General features: G+C 44.5%; 1 protein-coding gene across 1 annotated transcript in view; it reads right to left on the bottom strand.

The window, feature by feature from the left end:
• SUGP1 (SURP and G-patch domain containing 1) overlaps nt 1–13,086 on the bottom strand; it is a 30,073-nt gene that overhangs the window by 2,507 nt on the left and 14,480 nt on the right. The window contains exons 8-9 of the mRNA XM_045778595.2: nt 7,508–7,863; nt 711–817 (exon numbers count right to left, since the gene is read on the bottom strand). Of these exons, the coding sequence (XP_045634551.1) occupies nt 711–817; nt 7,508–7,863 (463 nt within the window). The remainder of the gene's footprint in view (nt 1–710; nt 818–7,507; nt 7,864–13,086) is intronic.

Here is a 13,086-nt window from a genome sequence, read left to right as displayed (position 1 = left end):
ACACAAGGTCTGGTAGCAGTGCGTGCCCTGGGTTCCCTGAATCCCCATGGTGAGCAGGAGGACCCCTCTCTGCTGCACGTAGTCTGGCCTGGAACCCAGCACATCCTGCGCACCCTTGCTGTAGACCAAATGAGGCCACTGCAGGCCCCTGACCACAGAAGGGTTGAGGGTGAGGTGATGGGGCTGCCAGCCTGGAGGAGGGGACTGGGGTTAAGTGTCCCCAAGGACCAACAGACAGGTGCCTATAGTTCCCCAGGAAAGCAGCAGAGAGGCCAAGCCAGCCCTCACCCCAATCACAGCCTGACACCAACTGAGCATCTGTCACCTCGCTTATGGCACCCAGCGCTAGCCCAGCCTGTCCTGTCCTGGATGCTGGGGAGCACTGGAAGGATAACTTAAAATGGAGACTACCTAGTCAGGTAGTCAGCCCATAAGCGTCTTGAGGAGTAGCTACAGAGCATCAGGCTCAGGGGCTGCCCAGTGTGAGAAGGCCTCAGCTCTGGGTCCAACGCAGGCTGGGAAGCACCCTTGGGAGGTGGAATGCTGCTGACAGGGGCCTGCTGCCCAAGGACCTTTCCCCTGACTGTGGGATCCACCCAGCACGGGGAGGCTCCGAAAGCATACGACATGACCAATGAACTGTGAGATGAGGTGGGGGACAATACTCCACCAGCCCCTCTGGAGCCTGCCGGCTCGGCCCCCAGACTTACCTCCTGTTGCTCCTTCAGCTGCTTCTTCTGGGCATCTGACAGCTCCGTGACACCCACCAGACCTACGGGCTTCCCTTTCTCATAGCCAAGCCCTTTGAGGTCCTGAACTGGAAACAAGACACAGGCTGGTCAACAATGGATGCACGGGTCCAGACCTGCTCCTGCATGCGGCACAGCGTCCAGGCGCTGATGACACCTGAGGCACCCAGCACGCATGACAGAGCCTTCACATCACAGCAGTTGGTGTCCCATGTCATGTGATGACCATGGGGGCTCACCAGGCACCCAGCTTCATCCTCACGTGACCTCTCCAGGCAGGCTCTATACCCCCATGTTGCAGATGCCAGCATCAGAACTTAGAGGTCCAGGGCCTCACTTGAGGTCACGTGTCTGATGGGTGACAAGACGGAGACTTTGCAAAGGCAGAGACATGAGAGTGGAGATAGCATGTGCCTGTGTATATGTGCATTCACACACCGACTCTTGGAAATAAGCCCTGCAGGGAACAGACACCCCGCGCAGACACACAAGGGTTCAGAGTCTGGCATAAGACTCAGCTGTGTCGCTGTTAGCTCCTTCCGGGGAGGCAGCCGACCATCCTCAAAGCAAGTGACATTTAATTTGGCATCCGCTTCGGAGCTTGGCTGGAGCCAGCAACACTAACGCACATGAAGACGCTGTGGCGGCCCCATCTGGGGGGCAGAAACCACCACCCCTCCCGCAGGAGCTTCCTCGGGGAGAAGCTGGGCGGACGCGGGGACGGAGGCCCTCCTGGCATGTGCAAAGAGCCAGGTCCCCCCGGCACACCAGGGCTGGGACCTCGCCTGCAAGAACCACCCATGAGTGCTCCCTGAGCCCACGTTTACCCCAATACCTCCTCGAAGGTCTGTGTGGGAGCCCTGTGAACAGGGAAGGGAGTCAAGGTCTGAGCAGCCCGCCGTGTAGCTGCAGTGTGCCCACTGTCCCTCTCCTCAGGCCACTTTACCAGCAAGCAAGCAGGTGGGGGCTGCACACTCCCCCAGGGACGACACGGGCCAGTGGCCCTTAAACCTGGATGTGAGCCTTTGGAGCCCGTGCCTGCACACTAGACCACAGGGGGAGGCTTCCTCACCAGCTGGGAGCTGGGGCCAGGCCTCAGGGATGTGGGTTCAGAACCGTGGCACGCGCACCAGAACAGCACTGACGGCCGAGCACCCTCCATTACGGTGGGCACCAGAGTTTGACACGTGATGGCAATCCGACCCAAGACACATTCAATCCTGGGGAGAGATGTAATTTAGAACCCCAGGGAGTAGTAGAATCTTCACTAGCTTTTCTCCTTGGACTGAAAGGCCAACAGGCCAGCCATGTGACTTGGGTGAGCTGTCTTCCCTCTCGGCCCATTCTTGCAAAAGAAATGTAGGTGTCAGCGCCAGGGCACATATGACTCCTCTGTGTACTTGCGCGTCCAGGGGCGAGGGCAGTGGAGCGGGTTCTGCCTGCGGTGCAGGCTGTGTGGAGGGCAGCGAGCCAGAGGCCACGGGACAGCCTCTCTCAGCCAGCCATCCTCACCTGCAGAATGGGATGACAACAGACTCCCACCCTGGCGGGTTTGTGGTAGAAAAGGAGAAATGAGACGACGTGCTGGCCACCTCTGAAACTGTCAAGGAGGCGGATGTTGGAGAGGATTGTGCAAAACTGACTGTGGCAATCACCATGCTTATCATCATGCATTTCCTGAGCTTTCTGTGACAAGAATGGATCCAAGTACTTTAAAGCTTAAGGGAGATAACAGGATCCATCTATACGCTGCCTACAAGAGACTCGCTTTAGCTACAAAGTCACAAATAAGTTGAAAGTGAAAGGACAGAAAAATATACTCCATGCAAACAGTAACCAAGAGCAAGGTGCGATGGCCATACCAGCATCAGACAAAATAGACTTCCAGCCAAGAAAGTTTACAAGAGACAAAAAGAAGGTTCTACGTTGATAAAATATTTGAAACAGAAAGAAAATAAAATGAGTATATAGCAAAAATTGACAAAACTGAGGTGAGAAATACACAGTTCTGCAATAACAACTGGAGGCTTCACTGCCCCATTTTTTATAAGGGACAGGGTATCTAGATGTAAATCAGTAAGGATATAGAATATTAAACTCTACAACCAGTGAGATCTAACAGACGCATACAGAACATGCAACCCAGCAGCGGCCGATAGTCTTCTCAAGTGCACATGGAACATTCTCCAGGACAGATCACGCGTTAGGCTACAAAATGCATTTTAATAAATTTTAAAGACTGAAATCATACCAAGTTTCTTTTCTGATCACAATGGAATGAAAATAGAAATCAGAAACAGAAGGAAAATGGGAAAACTCACAAATATGTGGAAATTAAACAACACACTCTTAAACAACCAATGGGTCAAAGAGGAAATTCACCAAGAGCGATTAGAAAATAATTAAGAGATTAATGAACACGAAAGCACAAGAGAGCAAAACTGATGGGACGGAGCAAAAGCAGTGCGACAAGAGAACTACAGCTATAACTGCTCATAATTAAGAAGAATTTTCTCCAATCGATAACCTGACTGCACACCTTAAAGAACTAGAAAAAGAAAAGCAAACTAATTCCAAAGCTAGCAGAGGGAAGGAAATAAAGATCAGAATGAAGATAAATGAAGTAGGGAACAGAAATATAGAAAATCCACGAAACCAAAAGTTGGTTTTTTGAAAAGATCGACAAAACTGACATACCTTTAGACAGACTGCCTAAGGGAAAAAAAAGAAAAGACTTACTAAAATCAGAAACGGAAGAGGGGATATTACTAATGACTTTATGGAAATAAAAAGGAATTGTAAAAGATTACTATGAACACCTGTTAAGCCGACAACTTGGATAACCTAAATGAAGTGAACCAATTTCTAGAAATGTATAAACCACCAAAACTAACTCAAGGAGAAAGAGAAAACCTAAACAGACTTACAGCACGTAAGGAGATTGAATCGGCAACAAAAAACCTCCCAAAAGAGGAAAGCCCAGACCAGATGGCATTACTGGTGAATTTTACCAATCATTTAAAAGAACAATTAATGCTAATAAGTCTTCTCAAACTTTTACAAAAAGATTAGAGGGAGTATTTCTTAATCCATTCCATAACATTAGCATTACCCTGATACCAAAAGCAGACAGAGACACCACAAGAAAACGACAGACCAACATTCCTTATGAATACAGATGCAGACATCTGCAACAAAATACCAGCAAACTGAATACAGTAGCACGTTAACAAAAAGACATGACCAAGTGGGGTTTATCCCAGAAATGCAAGAGTGGTTTAAACAGAGTTCCGGTACCAATTCTAATGTGTGTGTGTGTGTGTGTGTGTGTGTGTGTGTGTGTGTGTGTGAGACGGGGGAGAAGGTCCCCCACACCAAAGAGCAATTTTCAGACACCCACTGGGTGTCCAATAGGTCAACTCAGTTCTAACACTATCCACCAGGAGGTAGCACTGGATTCCATGGGTTAAGGGGTCAGTCTTATAAAACTGCTCCCCACTCCCCGGCCAACTTCTGCTACCAACTACAAGCCCAAGTCATCACCTATGCTACTGACTGGCTGTAGATCAGAAGTTCCAAAAATTCCCTTCTGTGTTCAATTAATTCACTATACTGGCTCACAGAACTCAGAAAAACATTTTACTTACCAGATTACTGCTTTACTTATATATTATAAATGGATATAAGTTAGGAAAAGATGGAAAAGATGCCCAGGGCAAGTATGGGGAAAGCACCCAGAGCTTCTATGCTCTCTCTGAGCACGCCACTTTCCCTGAACCTCCACGTGTTCAGCAACCTGGAAGTTCTCTGAACCCTGACTCTGGGTTTTTATGGAGGCTTCACTGCACGGGCATGATTGATGAAATCATTAGCTGCTGTTGACTGATTCAACCTCTAGCCCCTCTCCCCTCCCTGGAACCTAGGGGGTGGGACGGGAAGTTCCAATCCTCTATTCATGGTTGGTCCCCTGGCAACCAGCCCCCATCCTTAGGTACTTTCCAAAAGTCACCTCAGTAACATAAACCCAGTTGTGGTGGAAAGGGGCTTATTATAAACAACAAGACCCCTATTTCACCTTTATGGCTCTGAAACATTTTCATGAACTGAGGATGGAGACCAAATAATACAACAAAAGATGCTCCCACTGCTCTTATCACTCAGGAAATTCCAAGGGTTTTGGGAGGAACTGTGAGCCAGAAGCTGTGAACAAAGACCAAATACATATGAGAAATATTATTTTGGTCATCTGAATGGCCAAATATGTATTTCTAATAAACCACAATGTCACATGGTTCAATACAAGAAAATTAACCAATGTAATACACCGCATTAATAGACGGAAGAAAAAAACCCATCCAATCATTTCAACTGATACAGAGAAAGCATGTGACAAAATCTAATATGACTCCGTGATAAAAACATTCAATAGACTAGGAACAGACAAGAACTTCCTCAACATGATAAAGGTCATATATGAAAAACACATAGCTAACATACTCAATAGTGAAAGACTGAAAACATTCCCCCTAAGATCAGAACAAGACAAGGATGCCCATTTTCCTTACCTCTATTCAACTTACTACTAGAAGTGCTAACTAGAGCAATTAGGCAAGAAAAAGAAATAAGAGGCATCCCACCTGGAAAGCAAGAATTAGAACTACCTCTACTTGTAGAAAACATGACTGTAATTATATATACAGGAAAACCTAAAGAATCCACCAAAAGATTGTCAGAACTAATAAGTGAATTCAGCAAAGTTGGAGGATCCAACACCAACATGCAAAAATCAGTTGTATTTCTATACATTAGCAACAAACAATACTAAACAAAAATTTAAAAAGCAATTCCATTTACAACAGCATCAAAAAAAAAAATCACTTAGGAACAAATTTAACCAAGGAAGTGTAAGACATGTACAATGAAAACTACAAAACATGTTGAAACAAATTAAAGACGATCTAAATAAATGGAAAGACATCCTGTGTTCACAGTCCGGAAGACTGGTTCTTGTTGTTATTGTAAGGAAGACCTTAATATTTTTATCATGTCCAAAGTGCCCAAAGCAATCTACAGACTCAAGGCAATCCCTATCAAAATCCCAACACTGTTTCTGTGGAAATGGAGAAGCCCATCTGAAAACTGAAGACCCTCAATAGCCAAAGCTTGAAAAAGAAGAACGAAGTTGGAAGACTCACACTCCCAATTTCAGAACTTACTACAAAGCTACAGTAATCAAAACAGTTGGTACTGACCGAAGGACAGACATACAAACCAGTACAACAGAATAGAGAGCCCAGAAATAAACCCTTACATCTAAGGACAACTGAATTTTGACAAGGGTTGTCAAGACCATTCAATGGGGAAAGACAAGTCTCTTCAACAAATGGTGCTGGGAAAACTGATTTCTACATGGAAGAGAATAAAGTTGGATCCTTAGTTTATATCATATATAAAAACTGCCTCAAAATAGATCAAAGTCCCAAAACTATAAAAAACTTAGAACATAGGGGCAAATCTTCATGACCTTGAATTTAGCTATGGTTTCAAAATGATATCAAAAGCACAGGCAACAAAAGGAAAAATAAATTGAACTTTGTTAAACTTTAAAACTTCTGTGCATCAAAGGACACTAACTATCAAGAGAATAAAAAGACAATCCATAGAATGAGAAGATATATTTGCAAACCATGTATCTGAATAGGGAGTTAACATCCAGAATATATAAAGAACTCCTACAACTCAACAACAAAAAGACAACCCAATTTAAAAGTGGGCAAGGGACTAAAATAGACATTTCTCGGGGCGCCTGGGTAGTGCAGTCGTTAGGCGTCTGCCTTTGGCTCAGGGCGTGATCCCGGTGACCGGGATCGAGCCCCACATCGGGCTCCTCCGCTGGGAGCCTGCTTCTTCCTCTCCCACTCCCCCTGCTTGTGTTCCCTCTCTCGCTGGCTGTCTATCTCTGTCAAATAAATAAATTAAAAAAATAAATAAATTGGGGCGCCTGGGTGGCACAGTGGTTAAGCGTCTGCCTTCGGCTCAGGGCGTGATCCCGGCGTTCTGGGATCGAGCCCCACATCAGGCTCCTACGCTATGAGCCTGCTTCTTCCTCTCCCACTGCCCCTGCTGTGTTCCCTCTCTCGCTGGCTGTCTCTATCTCTGTCGAATAAATAAAATCTTTAAAAAAAAAAAATAAATAAATAAAATAGACATTTCTCCAAATAAGCTATACAAATGACCACTTAGCGCATGAAAAGATGCTCAATGCCACCAGACATTAGGGAAATGCAATTCAAAACAACAACGTGACTCCACTTTACACCCACTAGGATGGCTATTATAAAAAGGCAAGGAAGTGGAGAAATGGGAACCCTTGTGCACTGCTGGGGGGACTATCAAATGATGCAGCTGCTGCAGAAAATAGTTTGGCGGTTCCTCAAAAAGTTAAACAGAATTACCATATGACCCAGTGATTCCACTCCTAGGTATGGACCCAAGAGAATCAAAATCAGGGATTCAATACAGTACTTGCAGACCAGTGTTCACAACAGTACTATTTACAGTTGCTAAAAGGTGGAAAACAACCCATGTGTTCATCGTCTGATGGATAAACAAAGTGTCATCCATCCGTGAAATGGATTTAGCCACAAGAAGGAATGAAACTCTGACACGTGCTACAACACAGATGAAGCGTGGAAACATTATTTCAGTGAAAGAAGCCAGACTGCCCTGACAGAGGTGGGGGAAGGGGGTGAGCCCACCTGACAGAGGTGAGGGAGAGGCGTCTACATCCCTCTGTACCAGCTCGGCGGGTGGGAGTTCCACCTTGTCCTCTTCAGGCCCCCACCGGCTCTTTCGCTTCTTTTTCACAGTGGCTGTGGTGGCTGGCTTCCCAGGGATGGTTGGAGCTGGGGTGACTGCAGGCGAGGGGGCAGATGAGGCAGGGCAGGCAGCAGTTGGGGGCAAGGACCCCGATGGGGTCTCAGGAGGGGATTTGCGTTTCAGGCTGAGGTCGGGTGCCATGAGAGTGCCTGTGGGACCAGCCTTAGCTTTCCGGAACTCTTCCAGCTTCTGGCGGTAGTATTTGTACCCTTGGCTGTTGGGTTCGTATAGAAAGCTGCAAAGGAGAGTGGGGGGGCACACCATCAGCTGGGCCCAAGCCCCCTGCCTGACTCAGGGCAGGAGCAGCTTGGGCCTTGTGCACACCTACCCAGGTTAGCCAGGGTCATAGGAGGGTCGAGGTCTCTACCATGACCTCCTGCACTGCCAGTATTCAGTGGCTGCTGGCTCTGGTGGCCCAAGCTTGAGGCATAGTGTGACGTGCTCACAGCTTGTTGCCATGCCATTCCTGTGAGCCAATGGTCACTCCAAGTCCCTACGCCATCTCTATCAGGCACCATCACAACATAATTGACATCCTGCTTCAAAGGAAAAAGGGTGGGCTCTGTCGGACCTTCCCCAGGCTCCGTGGGGTTTCTTCCCCTGTTCTAGAGGAGCACACTGGTGCCTTCAAACCAAGAAATCCTGAGTTGGGAGAGATACATGGCACCAGAAAGGGCAGGATTTGTCCCAAACCTGACAGCCTGGCACATCTGCGCTTCTCTCTGATGTACCCTTGAGAGGCATCAATAGCAAATGCAGACAAAACAGAAACATGAACATCGGAATGGACAGGGACTGGACCCCAACTGAAGGGCAAAAGCCCCCACCTCACTGGAAGTTGAGGGTCGCTTGGTCTCTCCCCACCAATGCCAGTCCCAAGTGTAAAGCAGGTGGGGCTGGGTTCAGAAACTATGGCTCCGTCTGCACCTGCCCAGCATCTCTCAGATTGTGCTTGTCTTGAGCTGAGAGTCCCACCTCTGTGGTCCACACCAGAGGGAAGAGTCACAGCTCAGCTCCACGAAGCAAAACCAGTGTACAGCATGGGCTACACAGGTTTCAACAAGGAGGGGCTAGACACAGCGTAATGCTGTGCTGTGACAGCAATGTGCAGGCTCAAGGATGCTGTAAATTCTTTTCGTATGAGAAAGACAGCACAAGGAAACCCTATAGACTGTTTCTATGTGTCTACATGAGAGCCAGGAAGGAGAAGAAGGACCCCAGCCCAGCTAACATCAGTACCTAAGGTGGGATAGAAGGATGGGGAGATGGGGGCATCTCCTCTGTCCTCCTTTGTACTTCTTTGCCCCAGAGGTAGACAATGTGAACAGATCTACTTCTATTAAAGAAATGGAGTGCAATGCCTGGTTGGCTCAGTCAGTAGAGCATGCGACTCTTGATCTTGGGGTTGTGGGTTCGAGCCCCATGTTGGGTGTAAAGACTTCTTAAGAATAAAATCTTAAAAAAAAAAAAAAAAAAAGAAATTGAGTTAAGTAATAACCTTTCAAAAACAGAAAGCACTAGGCCTAGGAGTTCACTGGTGAATTCTACCAAATATTTCAGGAAGAAATTATATCAATTCTCTAAAACCCCTTTCAAAGGATAGAAGAGAGAATACTTCCTAACTCATCCAATTACCCTAATACCAAAACCAAACAAAGATATCACAAGAAAACTACAGACCAATATCTCTCATGAACACAGGTGTAAAAATTCTCAACGAAGTATTAGCAAACCAAATCCACAAATGTGTAAGAATTATAGGGGGGTGGGAGGGACAGATGACATATGTGAAAATTAAGAGAGTACAAACTTCCAGTCATAAATAAGTCATGGGGATGAAAAACACAGCATAGAAAATACAGTCAATAATACTGTAATAACTTTGTGTGGTAACATGTGGTAACCACACTTCTCATCGTGAGCATTTCATGATGTTATATACTTGTCAAATCACTATGTCGTACACCTGAAACTATATGTGTTAACTATACTTTAATTAAAATTTTTTTTTAATTTTAAAAAATTATACACAGTGGGATTTATTCCAGGCATGCAAAGCTGGTTTAACATTAAAAAAAAAAAAAAGGTAATCCATCACATCAATAAGCTAAAAAAGAAAAATCACATAATCATAATAGCCACACAAAAAGCCTTTGACAAAACCCAGCACCCCTTCATGACAAAAAACACTCAGTAAACCAGAAATGTAAGAGAACTTTCTTAACTTGATAAAGAGTATCTTTGAAAAAAACCTACAGCTAACATCATACTTAATAGTGAGAAACTAGAAGTTTTCCCACTAAGAATGGAAACAAGGCCAGAATATTCCACCCCACCAATGAGTTTCAACACTGTACTAGAAGTCTTAGCTAATGCAATAAGAAAAGATAAGAGCAAATACACTGACTGAGAAAGAAGAAATAAAACTGTCTCTGTTCACAAATAACACGATCATCTAGGTACAAAAAAACCTATCAAAAAACTGCTGGAACTAATAGGTGATTGTTAACAAGGCTGCAGGATACAAGGTTAATATACAAAAGTCAACTGCTTTCCTATATACCAGCAATGAACAAGTAGATCAGAAATTAAAAACACATAGGGGAGGGGGGTGGGGGAATGGGATAGGCTGGTGATGGGTAGTAAGGAGGGCACGTATTGCATGGTGCACTGGGTGTTATACGCAACTAATGAATCATCAAACTTTATATCGGAAACCGGGGATGTACTGTATGGTGACTAACATAATATAATAAAAAAATCATTAAAAAAAAAAACCTTAAAAAAAAAGAAATTAAAAACACAACAGCATTTATATTAGAACACAAAAAATGAACTACTTCGGTGTAAGTCTGAAAATAGGAACAGATTCTATGAGGAAAACTACACAACTCCGATGAATGCATTCAAAGAACTAAATAACTGGAGAGATATTCCTTGATCATAGATAGGAAAACTCGATGTTGTCAAAATGTTGCTTCTTTCCAACTTGATTTATAGATTCAATGCCATCTGAGTAAAATCCTAACAAGTTATTTCGTGGATATTGACTGATTCTAAAACTTATATAGGCACAAAAGACCCAGAATAGCCAACACAATACTGAACAAGAGCAAAGTTGGAAGACTGACACGACCAGATTTCAAGGCTTACTGTAAGCTATCTTATCAAGACAGTGTGGTATTTGTGAAAGAATAGACAAACATGTCAACAGAACACACAAAGGGCCCAGAAATAAACCCATAAAAACATGGTCAACTGATCTTTGACAAAGGAGCCTAGGTAGTCCGATGGAGCAGACATTCTTTTCAACAAATGGTACTGGGGGACTGGACGTCCGCATGCAAAAAAAAAAAAAAAAAAAAAAATCTAGACGCAGACCTCATACCTTCCGCAAAAATTAACTAAAAACGGATCACAGACTTAATGTGAAATGCAAGGCTGTAAGGCTCCTAGGTGATAACATAGAAGAAAACCTGGATGACCTCATGGATGGTGATGACTTCTTAGATACACTCAAGGCACTATCATGAAAGAAACTGATAGGCTGGACTTCATTAAAATTTATTCTTTTTAAGTTTTATTTATTTATTTGACAGAGAGAGAGAGGGCGAGCGCACAGGCAGGCAGAGCAGCAGGCAGAGGGAGAGGGAGAAGCAAGTTCCCACCTGAGCAGAGCCCGATGTGGAGCTTGATCCCAGGACCCCAGGATCATATTCTGGGCCAAAGGCAGACACTCAACCGACTGAGCCACCCAGGTGCCCCCAAAATTGAAAACTTCGGCTCTGCAAAAGACATTCTCAAGAGAAGACACACCACTGACTGGGAGATAATATTTGCAAAAGACACATTTGATAAAAGGACTATGATCCAAAATATACAAAGAACTCCTAAAACTCAATGATGAGAAAACAAATAAGCCATTAAAAAATGAGCCAATGATTTTAACATACACCTCCCAAAGAAGATACACAGACGGCAAATAAGCATATGAAAAGATGTTCCACATCATATGTCATCATGAAAATGCAAATTAAAACAACACTGAGATCCCACCACACATGTTATTAGAATGGCCAAAATCCAGAACACTGAGAACATCAGATGTTGGCCAGCATGTGGAGCAACAGGAACTCTCACTCACTGCAGAGGGAAATGCAAACGATACAGCCACTTTGGAAGACAGTTTGGCAGTTTCTCAGAGAACTAAACATACCATGCGATCCAGCAATCACATTTCTTGGTATTTACCCAAGAGTTGAAAACTTATGTCCACACAAAAACCTGCACACAGATGTTTATAGCAGTTTCCTTCACAATTGCCAAAATTTGGAAGCAATCAAGATGTTCTGCCATAGCTGAATGGATAAATAAACTGGGGGGCATCCAAACAATGGCCTATTATTCAGGGCTAAAAAGAAATGAACTGTCAAGCCATATAAAGACACGGAAGAATCAATCTTAAATGAGTATTACTAAGCGGAAGAAGACTACATACTATAGGACTCCAATTACATAAAATTTTGGAAAAGGCAAACTATGGAATTGGTAAAAAGATCAGTGGTTGCCAGGAGTTGGGGAGGAAGAAGGGATGAATATGTGGAACATGGGTTACTTTAGGGCAATCAGAATACTTTATATGATGCCATAATGATGGATAGACGTCATTGTACATTTGTCCAAACTCACAGAAGGTACAACACCAAGACTGAACCCTAACGTAAACGGTGGGCTTTGGGGGATTATGATATATCAATGTAGCTTCTTCGATTGTACTACTCTGCTGGGGAATGCTGATAATAGGGCAGGCCGTGCACATGTAGAGGCAGGGGCACGTGAGAAGTCTCTGTACCATCCCTTCAATTTTGCTGTGAACCTAAAACTTCCCTTAAAAAAAAAAAAATAACACCTTAAAAAAAGTGAAGAGACAAAAGCAAAAAGTTTTCAAAGAAGGAAGGGAACAGTTGTGGAAAAAAAGACGCTCGGCAACCAGAAAGGGTCAGATATGGACTTAAGGCTATTTGGTTTCTCTAATCTGATTTAAAAGTTTTAACCTGACAGACATAAGGCTTTCCTGTTAAAACGGCATGCAGTGTGGTGAAGGCACCTCCTCCCACCGATCTCTGCCTCAGTTTTCTCCCCTGTAAGAGGCCAGCAACAGGGCTTGAAAAGAACAACGTGGCTCACCTGGGTAACAGGTTAGAGTGGCACGTGGCTCAGGATGGATACTGTGCTTGCTGCTACAACCTTTACCCAATGTGCCTTCTGATGGCCGCGATTCCACTGAGGACATGCAGTTATTAAGAACTGAGCCCACAGAGGCTGGACATTCAATTTGCGACTCATTTTTCATGACTATGGATGATGCCGTAGTTAACATTATTTCTGGGGATGGCATCACAGATGCCTGAGATGACTGGCCAAAGGAATGGGTGTTTCCAGTTTCTTTATAGATAAG

Source organism: Ursus americanus, chromosome 14 (assembly GCF_024610735.1).
Source record: "Ursus americanus isolate L20-20 chromosome 14, mUrsAme1.1.p, whole genome shotgun sequence".
In the NCBI taxonomy this organism is placed as follows: Eukaryota; Metazoa; Chordata; class Mammalia; order Carnivora; family Ursidae; genus Ursus; species Ursus americanus.
The sequence above is the reverse complement of the archived record's forward strand: the minus strand, read 5'-3'. Positions and strand labels throughout refer to the sequence as shown.